The sequence below is a fragment of the Cygnus atratus genome, chromosome 24 (assembly GCF_013377495.2).
Source record: "Cygnus atratus isolate AKBS03 ecotype Queensland, Australia chromosome 24, CAtr_DNAZoo_HiC_assembly, whole genome shotgun sequence".
Classification (NCBI taxonomy): Eukaryota; Metazoa; Chordata; class Aves; order Anseriformes; family Anatidae; genus Cygnus; species Cygnus atratus.
The window spans coordinates 4,332,894-4,350,282 of NC_066385.1; the positions used below are offsets into that span (position 1 = coordinate 4,332,894).

Below are 17,389 nucleotides of genomic sequence, written 5' to 3' on the forward strand. Positions count from 1 at the left end.
GTTTTGTCATCATCTCCTTTGCAGCAGGGGACGTGGTGGGTACGGTTACCTGCATGGCTTCACCTGCACAGCTCAAAATAACATTTCATCAGAAAGTCCTGAAAGCTGGGGTCACTAAATGTAGTGGGATAGTTTCACTGAAGAGAGCTCAGGGCTGAGAGGTCTGCCTAAATGGGCCACAGCACGGATCACCTGCTGGTTTACCAGCTGCTGTGTCCCATCTGATCAGGTTGGTAGCCTGCACATTGCTTTGAGATGCTTTTCAGTGCCTGCTCATATATAAGACTCTTACTTTTCCTTAGAAGAAAATATGCTCTAAGTTTTTCCTCTAAATCCATGTGACAATCTTTGTTATGAATCCTTGTAAACAGGAGAAGCGAGCCCTGGAGCGGAAACTCTCTGAAATGGAGGAGGAGATGAAGGTAGGGAATAATCTATTCACTCTATTCTATTTTTTATGCTTTGTATTAATGTCTTTGGGGATTGTCACCCAGGAATAGGATATTAAAAGTATACATGGGAAGGGACTCATGTTACCTCTGAGTGTGTTCCTTTCTGCATAGAGAACTTACTTTAATGGCTATGTTCTCCAAACATGAAATAGTAATAAAACTGCTGATTGCACCATATGTTTTATTTGTTATGCTGTTTGATCTGAGAACTGTGAAGGCTATTCTCCCTAAATGCTTTCTAAAACTAACCTTTTGTGGCATCCATGAGTTTCAGTTTGCTGATCCTCTGTGCTAGTCTGCGGCCCAAGTTAAGCCGTTGCGGTTCTCTCCAGATGGGTAAGAAGACAAAGCTGGCTTTTGAGATCACGCACACTAGCCAGGAAAAAAACACAGAGTGATTGTATTTCTGTACTCCCTTCCTAAAGCATGTCACTGGAAGGCTGTGGCAGTAAGTCAGCCTGGAATGGATTTCAGCAAAGAGGAACTTGCTTCCTGATGAAACATACAGCATGGCTTACTGTCACGGGACATCCCCCACTGACCACTCCTTTGTGTTCCCCTCTCTCTCGTGGCATTGCTTCGGAGGACGGTGGCCTCCTGCCATGGCTGGGATGCCCTGCGAGCTTGGGGCTGGCGGGGAGCACTGCAGAGCAGGAAGCAGTGTGTTGGCCGCCTACGTACGCCTGAACCTTCTCACTGATTTTGCAGCGTGACATCGTTCTACGCTGTACGTTAATGCTGGTGTTCACAGAATGCCCCTCTTTGCTCAGTGTCCTGTGCTTCCCTTCCCTCTGAGCATGATCCGGGTAGGACCAAGCTACTTTAACAAGGAAAGACTCAGGGTTGAGAGCCGTGAGCGCTCTCACCATGCTGTGCTGATGGAAACGATTTCCTGCCATCCTCAAGGAGGTTCCAACTTCATTTTTCTATTTCAAGCTTCATGTGTTTACCAAGCGTACATCTTTGAAAGGACCCGCTGGCTTGTGCTGCATCTTCTGCTGCAGTGAGCACAGAACAATTTGGTGGAGTCTTACTGCAAAGGCTCTCTTGTTCTTTCAAAGAGGAAAAAATAAGTGTGGATGTGCTAGCTAGAAGGGGAAGGAGAAAGGACTGAATGTGCCTGAATTTCAGGTCCTTTGTCTGCTCCACAGGTGGCAACATTTAACTCCAGAGAGACTTCCCCATCATTACAGAAATGGGGCCTTCAAGGGAAAACACAGGCAGCAGCATGTTGTGTTGTTCCTTTTGCTCTGTAGATTATTCCACAAACCAGCTCAGTCCTTGGAGTAAAAAGACAAATTGGTGTCCTCTAGTGGTCTGTCGGTTTTGAACATTTATATTGGTTCAGAAAGCAATTAGTGAAATAAGGTGCCTGTAGGGACTATTGGATGCTGCCAGAGCTCCTCTGGTTCGGGTAGTTGGGAGCTGCAGACTGATGGAAGCCAAGATGGTGCACTGGGAAAAGCACTGCCAGAAGTTTGACGTGTTCTTATATTACCCTGAAGCTGCTGGTCATTGCTGGGGACAGCACATGAGCTAAAGCAGGCTGTGGTCTACCTGGAAATGAGCTATCAGATCCTCAAGAGTGATGCTTGCTCTTTGCTCCCTGCTGTGTTCCTACTGCATAAAACAACCAAAATGGGCTTTTGTTAGTGGAATAAATAGATACGGAATTTGAAAGCATCTCTTCTGAGGTACTACTGTGTTTTCTCTTCAAATCCTCAAGTTGCAATTGTGGTGGAAAAGTTAACTCCATCCCAGCCAGACCCAGAACAACGCTGAGTACCTGTGTGTGCTGCAACATTTCTTTTGTGACAGCCACTTGATAAGAAGGAGTATGAAATCTCTGACGATAAAAACGTTGAAGTGGACAAGTCCGTAAGGAAAACAGACTTTCCATGTCCACTTACATCACGTCTTACAGTGGGAGAGTCAGCCTAGTTGTGTTTGTGCAGAGTGAGATAACCTCTGCAGAACATCTGCGTTAATCCCTGGTGTGTAAGTAGTGCCAGGAATCAAACCTATTAATGCTGGTTGGACTTGCATCCCTGCTACTTTCGCTAATTGAATTGCTATTGAGCAGAATCAGAAGGAATAAGCAATTTAAACAAATCCACCAGCTTCTGTTAAGGTGGAGAGCAGCAAGGGGAGATAACCAAACATGCCAGGTTATTACATCTTGACTAACACTGCAGTTTTCAGGATTCTTCCCGCCGGTCTTCGAACTGAACCAGTCCATCCTGGCTCACATCCAGCCTTTTGGTCTTTGTCCAGCTCAGTGCTTCAGGTGTGGCCGGAGCAACATGAAAGCAGCTGACTTCTGTGGAAGAGGAGGCACAGCAATGTCACAGAAAGGTCCTGGGTTGCTGTGACAGAAATGCTGTGCACTTCAGCCCAAGCCCGAGGTAACAAGCTTTGTTCCTGCCATGAGTTTACCCACCGCTGATGAAGCTGTCAAGAAATGGAGAGGAGCAGGATGAAACTGGTGATCTCAAAGAACTCCTCGATGCTAGAGTTGCTCCTGCGGACCTGCTGTTGGGAAGGTGACAGGGTGGTACAGCATTTTCCTAAGTGACTGCAGAATTTGACTGGAGATAAAGCAACTTGGCTGAGGAAGGAGAAAGAAAATTAGCATTTGCACTGAACTGAATTCAATGCCAAGTGCCTGAGGTCCCAACTTAACACAGCAATTTTCCTTGAAGGTCACAGAAGCTTCTTTATTCTGTAGCAGCACTGCACCTCCTGGCTTTGTACATTGTGCATGCTTTGGGCATTTTTATTTCCCCTAGTGTTGCAGGCACAAAATCCTTTAATTGAAGGCAAGTGCAGCTGAACTGAGAAGCCTGCTTTCTGTAAGCCAAGTATCCAGCAGAGTGATAAGCAATCACAGCAGTATCGTCCAGATTCTGGTCTTTGCCCTTGGCTTCAGGCCCAGCTTTCCAGCCTTCACTAGGTGTCTTTGAGCATGATAAATAGAAAGCCATCCTACCTGCAGCGCACACACATTCGTGCATAGGTGATCCTTTTTATCATCTGCGGCAGGGTGCTGAGGCTGAGCTGCCTCTGATCGTGCCTCGCTGCAGTTTTGTGCTGTATTGGTATGGAAAAGTAAAGGTGGTCTCTAAACTGACCACAATCCTTTCCACCTCACGTAGCACGGCACCCCCTTTTACATATGTTTGACATTCTGTGCCAGCCAGATGCTCAGCTGAGTTCCCTGTAAGAAAACGGAGAACATTTGTAATCCGGGATAGCACAAAACGAAATGGCTCTTCCAGCCTGAGCATTCCCCCTGCAGCTCCTGGGGACAACGATCGCTCACGGGACAGCCACGGCCTGAGCTGTGATGTCCGTCTGTCCTCACCGGGTGCAGGACAGCCTGCCCACCAGGAGGGTGGCCAGGATTTGGGGAGAAGTGTCCCCGCTGAGGTGTCCCGGGAGCTTTCCTGCCCCACAGCTCTGTCTCGGGACCTGCCGGTCTATCTGGTGTCAGAACTGCGCTGCTGAAGGCCAGGGCTGGTGAGGCAGGGGGGGCTTCATCGCTTGGACAGCCGGGGGGGCTTGGCCCCCATCCTTTCCGTGACTCCTCACACTCACCTGCATCGCTTCTTTTGGCTTTGCAAGGCTTTTGGATGAGGTATCTTCGTTCCTTAACGAGGAGCCAAGGCGGTGCTTTTGGGTAGCTCGAGTTGAGCTGAAGGGTGGGGGCTTCGCAGGCTACTTCTCATTTGTACAGGGATGAGCCCTCCAACAGAACGTCCTGGATGTCCTGGGATGCAGCAGTTCTGTGGGGATCTGCAGCCAGCTCCCTCCCGTGCAATCAGGTGGAAGTTCCTCCTATCACCATAGGTTTGCCAGAGCTCTTCTGGTTAAGGACGGCTTCGGTATTGCAGATAGCGACTCCCTTTGAACGCTTTCTGTTGATTAAATGGCAGAAAGGAATTCCCTTCCCCACAGACCCTTCCTTCCGTCTGCTCCCCACAGGCGAGGGGGAGGATGCAGGCAGCACGGTGCTTTGCAGGCAGGACGGGAGCTGCTTTGCTGTGGGCTGGGATTTCTTCACTTCAACTTAAATTTCCTCTTCTGGCGGGCGTTCCCCTGCCTGCCTCCCACTGCCCTGTGCCTGCGCTCCCTCCTTCTTGGCAGAGGCTTTCCCGTTCCTGCGGCACCGCTGCCTGACGAGCTGAGCTGCGGGGGGTAAGGATGGGATGCTGCTCAGGAGGCAGCCCCTGGCACCACGCACGGTGTAAATGCCCCACGTATGGTTTTACTTCGGTGTCACTGGGGAAATGCCGTCCTTGAACAAGAAATGGTGATGTCTGCACGGCTTCTGCCATCTTCCTGCTTTGCCTTCTGCATTGCCTCCATGTCGTGTGTCCCCCTGTACAGCTGGGACTGTGCTCGCCCCACCTCGGAGGCTTGGTTCCAGCACTGTCCTGTGCTCCTTTTTGTGTTTCTTCTGTTACTAAAAATGCCATGTTTCGAATGCCTTCTCTTTAAGATTCTGTCATTCATACTGCTGTCGTTAAAATGAGTGCTTTAGTGTTTTAGCTTTGCACTTCTAAATGAGAGATACGTTGAGCCTTGGGGCAGAGTAGAGTTGAATCTGGACAGAGTTACCCGGACAAAAACCCACACGCCCCGCGCCTTCCGGCAGGACTGAGACCTGGGCAAGGAGTTCAGATGTCGTAGGGACAGGGGCTGTGAGGTGACGTGTCTGGGTGATCCACTGCAGGACAGTGACACTCACACATGCTTAATACATAAATAAAACCTCCCATGGAGCTCTGGTTGCTCTTTGCTACACCAGGCTGCTTTAGCTTTTGGAGACATGTGAAGAAAAGGAGACGTAAAGAAATTCCCAGCTGCCAGCAGCGCTTTCGTAGCCCGTGGAGGTGGGAAGTCAGCGGTGATGGTTCTCAGAGTAGTAAGTCCGTGGCTGTGTGCTGGTGGAGCTTGCACCTCGATAAATTAGAAAATAGTCAGAGACCGGCCTGCCTCGTAGGAAATCCACCTTTCTAAAGGCTGTGGGAGCCCCTGGAGAAAGGGAAGGTTCCCGAATATCCTCAGTGTGCTGTAAGGCTTTCTTCGTATGCATCTGAGCTGCTGCCTACCCAGCACTCACTGCTACTAATTTTTCTTTTATTCTCTATTTTACTGCTCGTGGACTAAATTCACCTTTCTGTGCCCTTTTGTCTCCGTGGTGTGTTTTCTCTGTATTTCTGTGTCCACTCCTGTCACTCTCTGCAGAATCTCCACCAGCTCAAACAGATTCACACTCTGAGGCAGATGAATGAGCAGCTGCTGGCCGAGAACAGGGCTCTGACCCGGGTCGTAGCCAGGCTTTCACTGCCCGCCAAGCCCTCCGAATCAGAGGAGCTGTAGCCGCTTCCCCTCCGGCTCATCTCGCCTCCCTCTTCCACTCTTCCAGGCAGGTCTCCGCTCCCGTGGCCGAGCTGCTCGCCGCCTCGCCGCTCCCCAGGCTGCCTGATGAAGCTTGGGGCTCGAAGCAGCATGTGCCCGAGGAGCCTGTGCCAGCCAGCAGCATGCTGGCCTTGCTCCGGCTGCAGGCAGGGCTTCGCCGCAGGCGGCTGCGTTCACTTCTGCTGCCCCTCGCTCTGCTTGGCAGGTGCTGACCTCCGCCGTCTCCCTCCCCGCCCGCAGCGGGAGGGTTTGCTTTTTCCTTTTTCCCCATCGAGTACAGAAATAGGAGGGCATGCTCCCTGCTTTACGCCGAGGCTTGGAGTCCGATGGATGGCGCTGAAGTGGCTGCGGAGGAGCGGGAGGTCAGCTGCTTCCCCGGGCTTAGCACAGCTGAATGCCTTTGGGGTGGCACCAGCGCCAGCATCCCCCTCCCAGTGCCTTACCTCCAAGTCGGTGCCTTTATGGTGTGAGCCTGGTCGTAGGGTCACTGGACTCAGTGCAGTGAGAAGCTGGCTCGTAGCAGACAGGATTGTGCAAAGTCAGAATTAATCTAACTATTTCTCGGGATGTTACAAAAAACGCAGGTTTTAGACAGGAAGGAGTCTCTAAACTCTAAAAACTCTAAAAAAAAAAACTCTAAAAACTCTAAAACTGGGCAGTCTGCAACAATTTCTCTTGCTCAGCTGAGCAAAGAAAACAAGCTCCTTCCCTCACCTTAAATAGTGAGGTGTTTTAGTCTGAGTTCAGAGCTGCAGCATCCCCCTGCCTTCTGCAGCCTGGTTACAAGGCAGGGCAAGCAGCAGGAGGCCGACCAGCCACATTTCCTTTTTTTCACCTTGTGTTTTAAATTCACTGCAGAAAAATTAGTGTTTGAAATCCAAGGGCAAGCCTTCTGTAGCTTTGCCGTACACATCACACCGTTAAATTACATCCCTTCTTGCTGCTTCAGTGCTAAAATAAAGCTATAAGTGCTTCTTTCTGCGAGCCCTGCCTGCCTTTTGCAGGTTAGTAGGGATATTTGGGCCCCTACAGACATAGCTTTTTTTAAAAAAAAAAAAAATAGAAGCACAATGCTCTAATGGGCTGGAAGTGGCACTAAGGTACGAAAAAATCTATTCTTAGCGCACAAATTATATCAAAGATGATTAACCGTGGAAACAAACGAACCGGGGGAATTGGGGCTTCCCTTCCCGGGAGTCTCAGTGCAAGACCAAGTGTTCATCACAGGCCTGCTGGGGGCTGACCGAGACGGGGTGTTCCACCTTATGTGGCCCGAAGGGTGCAGGTGGGCAGAGGAAACAATCCCTCCTTCTTCCTGCTTTAAATCTGCAAAAATATCCTTGAACTTGTCACTGCCTCACCTTGTTCCCATAAGCAGGGAGTTTCAGTCAATCTCTTTCCTAAAGTGTTTTGAGAGCTAAGAAGGAGAATTGACCAAAACCACCTCCAGACCCGCAGAAATAACGTGTCACACCCTGGAAGTCAGCTGTCTCTCTTCTCCCACTAGGCAATAACCGCATCTTTGCTTCTCCCCCTGCTGCCACCCCTGCTCAGGGTGCCGCCACCCCGTCCCCCGTGCAGGCTGCCTGAGACATGGACGGGCTGATCGTCCCCCGCTTGCTCCTAGGTTTGAAACTCACTGCTTGTGTCCGAGCTGGAGAAGAGCTGTGTATCTGTGAGCTCATCTGGTGTTTTTTTTCAACTCCTGGTAGGTCTAGCACGGGATGTTACTGTTACCTGTAAGCCTTGTCTCCCCGGTGTCCTCAGACATCACAGCCCTACAGTCACGGCACTATTTTAATCTGGCAGCGTTACTGCAGTGGCACTTTTCAAAGAATCTCATTTCCCCAAATCCCCATGATTTCCGCAGTGCACCGGGCTGCGTCCTTCCTTACTGCTTCCAGCAAGACGTTTATAAAGCTTCATTTTCCGGGCCCTTGTATTGCCAGCCTGCTTCACGTGCAACTTATTTTGCAAGGCAGCTTTGCCCTAAGTGCCCGCAGCGTGGGAGGAATTACATTTCACAAGGCTGATTTTTAGCTTTCAGAAAGCTTCACTGGGAACCGGTGGAATCGGGTGAAAGCCAAGAAACTTTTCAAGAAGCTCTTGTTCTACTCATAGTTACCTTCCTCCCTTTTCCGAGAAATCACCAAAGTTGCACTGAGCATGTTTAGGAAGCACAGCCACCAGCAGAGCTCCCAGCGGGCTGTAGAACCGGGGTGGTTGCTCTCTGATGGTGCTAACGGGCACGTGTGACAGATTTTCTCTGCCAAAGCAAGGGGCAGAATTTCCGGGCGCTGTCCTGTTGGAGCGATGGGCTCCTTCAAGCCTGCAAGGCCACCCTAGGCAGTGACAGAGGGGACAGGGGCTGCCCATCTGCAGACCTCAGCAGGTGGGTGAACGCCTCCAGTGCCCTGGACAGGAGGCAGCGTGCTTTGTCGGGGGTCTTGGGTGAAGCTCAGGAGGAAACGGAGGGGTGCAGTGAGACCACAAATGCTTTCCCCATCTCCCTGGGCTCCTGGGCACTTGGGTGGTGGCTGGTGCCTTTCATCTGGCCCTGGGAAATCCCGTAATGAGCCCTGAGCAGGGCTGGGGGGAGCTGGCGTCTGCCCCCGGTCTGCAGCGGGGGCACTGGGGGACTGCACACAGGGGGCTGGGGAGGCGTTGGGTTGGAGCCAGGGCTAAAACCCCAGCTCAGGAGGAAGGAGACAGCAGTGCAGCTCCGTCGAGGAGCAGCAGGGGGATTTCATGTCGGGGGAATTCCTCTAAGATCGAGATGAGTCACGGCTGAGCTCATTCTGTGCCTGTGCCGTGGCGTGGCCCCGCTCCCCACGCCTGGGGCAGTGCTGTCCTCGGAGGGGCTCTCGGGGGGACGCCCACCTGCAGCGTGGGAAACAAGAGGCTTAGGGCCTTTCTTCTGGCCAGTAAGAAATACTGGAAAGGTCTTGCTGAAGTTCTTTCTTCCTGAATTTCTGATGAAAAGCTCTCTGGCTTTTGGCCGTGGCGCAGCTGCTGTTTCAGCCCCAGCATCAGACACATACGGAGCACCAAGGAGGTGGCTCTGGTGTGTTCTGCCACGGCACAAGCACCTACATTAAGCATCTGTGGGATCCTGGAGAGATTTTTTATTCTAAAGAGATTTTGCAAAGCAGGCTTGGTCCCGTCCTGAATTAGAAGTCCAAAGCTGAAAAAATGTCAGGCCTTTGTTTTCCCCTCTAGTCCTGGCCAAATGGGAAAAACAATACAGGAAAAAAAAAATCAAAAAAACACCTTTATAGTTTTCTGCCAAGGCCTAATTGACCATTGGGAGCAGGTTTGGGCTGAAACAGCTCAGAAGTGGTTCCTGCTCCCCCAGCCGGGTGCCGACCGAGCACGGGGGCTGGGGCACCGCTTCCCACAGGGGCTTTGCTGTGCTCGATGTCCGACGGCCACCCCGCAGGACTCGCGGCCACCCCGCGGCGCTGAGCACGGCGGGTGAAGGCACATCACCAGGAGAGCTGCACGTGGCCATGGGAGCAGGACACGAGCCGAGCCAGCTGCCACCCTCACGCCGGGACGTGGCCGCGCCGTCCCGGCCGGTTTTCCTCGGAGCTGCAGGGTTTTTTTGCCATCCCACCAAGCTGTAACCCTGCCTTGTCTTTGTCTTTGCGCAGATTTTGACAGAGCTGAAGTCGGACAATCAAAGGCTGAAGGACGAGAACGGAGCGCTCATTCGTGTCATCAGCAAGCTCTCCAAATAGGAAGCCTGAGCGAAGGCAGGACGAGGAGGGGTGTCCTACACGAGCTGCCAACCCCGCACCAAGCCCTACCCCCTCTTTTCCTCCTGTCAAAAGTACAGCAAGCATTTCAGCCATGGGATCAACGTCACACCTGCCTTGCCCTGCCCTTTGCTGTACATTCCCTTCCTGCCCTTTTTTCCCCCACAACACACACCCCTGCCATTTTACGATTTTTAATTTAAGCATGTTGTGGTATCTCGGACATTTTATTCAAGGGAGAAGAGAAGAAACATAAGGACCAGTTTCGAGCTGCCAAAACTTTTCCTTCCAGAAGCCCGGTATATGGCATTGGACTCCGGTTTGGAGTAGGTAGCTTCTACTTTAAAAAGTGACGCCTAAAGAACTAATCCGGCACGTCCAAGCCATTTCTAGGTGGGAAATGTGAACATGGGCTGGGACTCTGCGGATGTGCATCAGCCCACCTGGGATGTGGGACTCTGGCTATAAAGCAATGCTGTGAAAGCCACCAGAGCTGTAACGGGCTGCTTTGCACAGAGACCTTGTTCTTCTTTTGCCCCGGTAGACCAAGCTTTTTTATTTAGTGTAAGATCTGAGAAAATGAGTGCTGACTCAGCATGAGGCCCCCATCCCTCACCCTGCTTTGCCCCCGCAGCCTGGGGGATGGCGTCCCGCGCTGCGTCCGTCGGGGCTCCTGCCCAGCGCTCTGCAGCCAGCGGCATCTGCTCGCTGCCTCTGGGCTCTGGCTTCTCAGGATAACATCACAGGTACTCGCCAAACCTTCTGAAGGAGAAGCTTGACCCGGTAGAGATCCTCTGCTGCCTTCACATGCATTCGGGTGTGAATCACTTGGCAGGGAGCTGTGCCCACACAAGGAACCAGCCTCCCTATCCTGACGGCGTGGGGGGCACCTTCCTGCCAGCTGTCTGTGAAGGCAGAGCCCCTAGAGCAGTCTGGTCGGGTATTTCAGGTACCGTGCGTTGGTTTTCAGCATCAGGCTGACCAGCTGGAACACAGTTTTGTTTCTGGGGAACGGAGACAAGAGAGGGAATGCCAGAGTCCCATCCCACCCACCCTTCCCTCTGTGGGAAAGCTCGGCGCAGCTCGGTTTCGAGGCGGGGGAGCATGGAGCGGTGATCGCTCGTCCTCCCGCATGCCTCGGGAGGCTGCCCCCGTGCCAGGGGCAGGAAGGAGCTGCCCTTGGGCACGCTGGTAGCTGTGTCTCTAGGACAAAAGTCTTTTAATCTGTCAAAAGCTTGCAATAAGCCTTGACCTTGAAGGAAACCTCAAAGAATCAAAAAACAAAAGCTTTGATGTTGTACGTACTCAGAACAGTTTGAAATTGTTCTCTCTATGGGCATTTAGACAGCGACTCCTCCAGGTGCTGCGCGACGCCGGTAGCAGCAGTGGCCTGGTATCAGACCTGTTGAGCTTCCCCTTTTAACAGACCCCTCCCAAAAGATACCTTCCCTCTACCACACTTCTTGCTGGGTGCAACCCCCTTTCCGTCTCCTTCCACGTTTCCCCTCTCGTTTCCTTCGCCCTGTGAGTTCCCTGCTCCGTGTGGCTCGGGCACCAAGCTCGGAGGTCGCCACAAGTCTCACCCAGCTCCGTGGTGCTGCCGGGCTGGGGGGGCTCTGCTGGGAGCGGAGAGGAGACACCTGAATCAGGAGCATAACTCTTGAGCTTGCTCAACAGGGTAACATTTTTCGGTCTGTCCTAGGCTTTTTGAAACCTTTTGCTGGTTATTTCTTCAGAAAGCGCGTGTATTTTCCTCTCCCTTGGGTGTTTTTTTTTGTTTGTTTCATTTCTTTTTAACTCTCTTTTTTTTTTTTTTTTTCCTTCCCCTCCCCGTCCTGCCTGTTTCCACCTCTCTGGCTCTTGCTGGAGCTGCCCTGCAAACACTGGCAGCTCCGGACGGAGCTTCTTCTGCTCCGCTCTTCAGCCAGCGGAGTTACGTGGGCGCGACACGAGATGCCGTTCCTCCTGGTACGCTGAGGCCCTTCCTCTGCTGCTGTGCTTTGGGGAGGAAGAGACCAAAGCTGGTAATGGCATCAGGGTTTCTGCAGAGCACTGCCTAAGCCAGGCATCTTTTTTTTTTTTTATTACTTTATTTTAACCCTGCTATATTTAACAGCTTTAAGTCTTGAGATCCGGTCAATGCTTTTTCTGCACGCCGTTCCCACTTGGTGCACTCTTTATGTGAGTACTTCTGCGTTTCTTGGTGTTTTCTCAGTGGTCCACCCCTCGCTCCAGACCTGGGCTCTCTCGTCCCTAACGGGGGCAGGAGCCCGGCCCCCTGTGCTGCCCGCGGGGCGGCCGCCCCCCTCCTTCTGCCTGGCGTGCCAGGGCCCGAGCGCCAGGCTGTGCGTGCCCAGCGGGACAAGGGGCAGGATCTCAGACTGAAGACCCTGCTCTCGCGAGGCAGGTTCCTGGCAGCGGGAGGAAGCCCGGTATCTGTTTTGGGAGAGGGTTCAACCCAATCTGACAAATCCATCCCGCACTGACATGTTGCCCCTTCCCACCCGGACGCTCATTGCGTTTTATCCTAAGGAACAGTATGCAAAGGGCGCAGAAGGCTTCATCCCTCTGCACGGCACCTTGCGAAGCCAAACCACTTTAGATGAAGTGTCTGCTTAGCACTGGATTATCCTCCCACGCCTCGAGCGGCGTGGAGGACCCACCACCAGTTTAGTCGTGCTGACTAGCCAAAGCTGTGAGTACTTGGTGATGACGATGTAATTGCAAACCAAATTCGTGAGAATGGTTTTTGGTCTCACTTCGCAATGCCTGACATAACCAGTGCACTGAGGAGGTAGCGAATAGGATACCTTGCATTCTGCGCTTGGGACAGAGTGCAAAGAAGGCAGTTTTTAAAACTGATCCCTATTTGAACCATTTGCCAGACGTGGTCTCCATTGGAGAACACAAGCTTTTTTTCTAAGCAATTGCTTGGGGTGAATTCATTTTTATTGCTTGGGGTGAACCCGCCTGTTGTGGCTGCAAGTTTGACGATGGCTCTTTGTAAATAAACTCCTTGGAGAAAGCAGGACTAGCTTACGAGATGGGGAGAGAATGTATTTTTATGCAACTTTGAGTGGCCTTCCAAACCCTGAGATGAATGATTTGTTTTACTGGTTGTTGTTATATAGTATTATAAGTATTATGTGTTTGAAAGTTTGGGAATAATATTCACATCTATGATGCTTGTAAACACAACAGTATTTATAAATGAATAAAATAAGAGTTGATAAAATAGAAGTTCTGACTTTGCCTCCATCTTTCTGGGGAAGCTGCTGCAAGCAGGTTAGCAGAACGCCTTCTTCTTCTCAAAGTGTCCATAGCACGGCAGTGCCCACCTTGTATAAAAGCAGAAACGCTCTGCAGGTACAGCACGGGGAGGGCAGCTCTCCCCTGCGTGTGTGTTTGGGGAAAGCTCAAACGAAGGCAGGTCCCCAGAGCCGCCTGCCCCAGCCAGAAGGGAGGGGAGAGGATGCCGGGCGCATCCAGCACGGAGGAGGGAGCCCTCTTGGAACGCGGGCAGGGAAGCAGCGTTCAGGAGCTGTTCTGAAATGAGACTTAGGTGGGTTTGTGAAGCTGAGAGCTGACCAAAGCACCTAAGCGTGGTCCCCTTTTCTTGCCAGCTTCTGGCAGAGACACCCTCCAGGCTCTCCCTCCACGGTGCCGAGGCTTGTATTTGCTCTGCTCAGGAGTTCGGTCAGGACAAACGCAGGTTTGGGTGCTGCAGCCACGTCTCCAAACCTTTGTCCCAGGTGAGGTTGCCAGAAAGCTCTGCATAAGCAGCATGGTCTACAGAGGTGGTTAGTGCAGCTGGAGCTCTGCCCCTCGGGGTTTTGTGTGCTCAGCGCCCCTGCGAGGCAGGGCAGGAGCTCGTCGCCGGCACGTGCCGTAGGAAGGGGACGGGAGGCGCTGGGGGCGAGGAGTTTGGTGGGGACCTCTGGCCTCCTCCCAGCCGCCATCCAGCCCAGCGTGGGGCTGGGACAGAGGCTGGCACCGGGGCCCGGGGACACCCCTGCCATGTCCAAGCACCCCTTGCACCCCTGGTCCCTCCCTCGTCCCTGCGCTCGTGGCCATGGGGCCTGCCCCCTCCCCGAGCCCCCAGCAGCGAAACCGGCAGGGACGCAGGGCTCCTTTCAGCTCGTTTCTTTAATAAGGAGACAGATATCATTACAAAATAACCATTTAACGATCAGAGACGGAAACGACAGAGTCCACACGAGAGGAAGGGGCTTTAAAAGCAGCTTCCTGCCGGAGCCGAGCGCTGCAGAGGCCAGGACGGGTACGGGGGCCAGGGGCTGGGGGTCTTCCTTCGCTGCGGGAAGCCACGAGACCCTGAGACTCCCAAAGGTGCTGCTTTTTCCTCCCAGCGCTGGGGGGAAAAGGGCGAAGAGCCGAGCTCGATGCGTGGACTCGCTCCCTTTCCCCCGGGAGGCTGAAGCTGGTGTCCCCAGGCGTGGCTGGGCTTGCACCGCAGGGGAGGCGAGGAGAGGACGGAGCAGCTTCTCCCAGCAGTGAACGCGCCGGTGCCTTGCGGCCGGCAGCCCCCATCACACAGCAGAGACCCCCGACTGCTCACGAGAGCCCTTTCACCACCAGATCTCCGCCTTGTCCCAACCTTTCTGCTGCAGAAATGCCACCGCAGGAAGTCCCCGGTGCCGCTGCCCCTGTGCGACAGCTGCGGCCACCAGGCTGGCGGCTGACACGGCTCGTCCTGGCACCCCAGCTCCGCCGCCGAGCCCCACTAAACGAGGGGGCCGTGGACACACAGGGGAAAAGGGGGGCACGGCTCACCGGCGGGCCCATCCTTGTGGGGCCCCGGCACGCCGTGGTCTAATATGGCTTCTAAAGTTGCTCTGACGGTGAAATGCACCAACGCGACACAGGACACCGAAGCCACGATGTTGCCGCTACCCGGCCATGGTATAAACGCGACGAGACACAGGAACAAGACACACATGGAATCACGGCTGCGTCGGTGACGGCTCACCCTCCGCTGGCTGGACTGGCTTGGCATGCTTTGCTTCTTGGCGTATTTTCTTCTTTTGCATGATTTAATTCATTATTTTTAGAGGGGGGTGGGGGGGAATAACCGGGGTGGTGGAGAGCACTCAGGCAATGAGTTTGGTTCGTCGCCGACTCCGCCTCGCTGGTCGGGCACAGAGGCGCCGGCGGCACGGGGCAGAGCGTGCAGCGCCGCGCTCGGGCTGGGAGCATGCTGCTGGTTACAGGTGGCTGCAGCGCATGCACTGGTCATGGTATATACAGCTATGTCTCCATACAGTTAACTACACACAGCTAAAGGGGGAGGGGGGGGGTCAGAGGCAGCTCAGATGGCTTTTAAATATGTCGGTTGATTTCCCCTTTTTTATTAAAAAAACTAAAAATAAAAATAAATCATGTATTAAAGTCACAGTTTCCCCCCTCCCCCGAGGCTTAAAGAGTCCGAATGCAAACCTGCAGGCGGCAGGCGAGGTGTGGCGGGGCTGGGGGGGTGCGGGTGGGCTGTGTGCATGTAGGGGGGCGCAGGGGTGGGTGTGGGGGTGTGCCCATGGTGTGTACATGTGTGTACGTGTGAGTACATGTGTGTCTGTGTGTGTGTGCGCAGGCATGTGCGCTCCTCCGCCTGCTTCCCAAGGAAGACGCCAGGACCGTGCCCACCCACAGGAGGGTTTCGGTGCTCTTGCCAATTCCTTGATTCTTTCGTCTTTACAAACACAAGGCAAACAACCCCGTGGTGCCCAGCCAGACTCCGAGGTTTGGGAGACCCCTGATGCTATCCCCAGACGAGGGGCATCAGCCACCCCCACCGCCCCACGCCACCTGCCCAGTGCTCCTGTTCATTAAAAACACCCCGCGTCTCCTTCTCCCTCCAGCTACATGATCCACGCAGGACCTTGTTGACCTGAACCCCCACCAAGGATGGAGACCTGGGGACCTGTCCCAGGGCTGCACGTCCCTCCTGGGTTAGGGGCTTGTCCCGGTGCCCAACCTGAACCCCCTGAGCAGTGGCCATCCCCTGCCACCGTTTCCCATCTTCTCCCTGCCGTCACCTGGGGTGGGAAGCCCCTTGGGAAGCAGGGGCTGCCGAAGCATCCAATGGCACCAGGGTGAGCTCAGCTTTGGCACTTTGTCCTCAGGGTGCTGTGCACCGCAGTCCCAGGCCAGGTGTAGACCCCCCCCCCAGGCAGCATCCCCAACGCCAGGGGCATCCCCACTGCGCTCTTTTTCTCTTCCTCGCTGAGTATGCAACACCCTTTGCTGCTTCACTCCACTTGTTGAGGACCTTCTCCCCACCACAACCTGCCCCATGACCTCGAGGACCAGCAAGCACAAGGCAGCACTGGCCTGGAGCAGCCACGGATGAAGGTGAAGGTCCGCCCGAGCCCAGGGGAAGCCGAGCAGAGCAGCAAGCTTGTGAGGCTGCCGGGGAGTCAGAGGTGGCGCGGGGACACCCCATGCTCCAGTACAGACTGGGGCTGAACTGGGCAGGGCTGCCCAGCCACAGGGAATGGTTGTTGGCTTTCCAGCTCACACTGCCCGAGGGGAGAGGGACGGGGACGGGGGTAGAGCAGCCCGTGGGGCCTGGGGGGGTCTGCAGCCCCTCCTTGGCCATGGGATGGCCTCTCGCCCTCCCCGCTGATGGTGGGACGCAGCAGTGGGGCTGGAGCTCCCCAGAGCTCCCCCAGGGCCGTGCTGGGGTGCCCATGGCAGGGCTCAGCCCCAGGGACGCACTGGGCCTCGAGTATGGCACCAGGCACTGCTCTGAGGTGCCTGCTCCCCCAGCATCAGGTACCTCTCCATGTAACCCAGCCTCGTGGAAGCACCCAGAGCTCCAGGCTGCGATTCAGTGTCTCCAGGAGGCACACGGCCGGGCCAAGTGTGACAGGAGGTGCGTGCAAACCACCCCAGAGCTCCCTAACTCAGCCTCTGGTAACACGACAGCAGCCGTCCACCACAGTGGCCCCAACCAGAGCGTGCCCACAGCGCTGCCACTGCACGCCCAGCCCCTGCTGCATCCCCTGCAAAAAAGCTGTCTGCAGCTACCTGCACCCATCCCGTGGGGTCTGGCCACCACACCAAGGGCTCAGCACCCACCACAACGTCTTCTGCAGCACAAGACCCCCCCCCCCACCAAACCTCTCCCCAGAAGAAGCCAAACCTGGAGCCGGCCACAGGCAGCCCAAAACCACATCTCTCACCCTTCCCAACTGGGAGGGCTGGGGGGAGGCAGAGTGGGTGCGGGGATGCCCCTGGGCCTCCTGCAGAAGGTCTTCTCCACCGTGTTGGTGCCCACACAGGTGTCCATGCCCCAAGCAAGCACAGTGAGCCTGGTCACCTTGCGTTATCAGGCTCCAGTGTCACCTCCACACAAAGACGCCTGCCGGTTCCCACGTGGGCCCACAGGAAGGACGGAGGCAGCGATGCCGTGGGCTGGTGCTGGGCCACCTGGGAGCCCCAGGCATGGCGATGGCTTCACGCCGGGAAGGGATGGCGGGTGGAGGTGATGGGGCATGCGGCCGAAAGGAGCGATGCTGGAGAATGAAAAAGAACCATCCGTCTTAAACCTCTTCCCCTGGAAGCTATTGGGACTGTCTGGAAACCTTCCACAGCCGTCAAAGGGTATTTCAGCTTAAAACAGAACCAAAAAAATAAAACAGAACTAAAACCAAAGGTTGCGTAACTGAGGTATCGGTAGCTCTGGGTTGCTTTGACTGTCCATAGGCCCATTCCACACTGGCCAGCAGATCTTCCTAT

At 54.3% G+C, this 17,389-nt stretch overlaps 1 protein-coding gene across 2 annotated transcripts in view; it reads left to right on the forward strand.

Annotated features, from left to right (window-relative positions):
• The window catches only part of PPP1R12B (protein phosphatase 1 regulatory subunit 12B), a 117,021-nt gene extending 106,460 nt beyond the window's left edge, over positions 1-10,561 (forward strand). For both annotated transcript variants that reach the window (XM_035561615.2, XM_035561614.2), the window contains 2 exons: positions 372-422; positions 9,530-10,561. In XM_035561615.2, coding sequence (XP_035417508.1) covers positions 372-422; positions 9,530-9,616 — 138 coding nt within the window. In that variant the 3' untranslated portion in view covers positions 9,617-10,561. The remainder of the gene's footprint in view (positions 1-371; positions 423-9,529) is intronic.
• Positions 10,562-17,389: the final 6,828 nt, after the last annotated feature.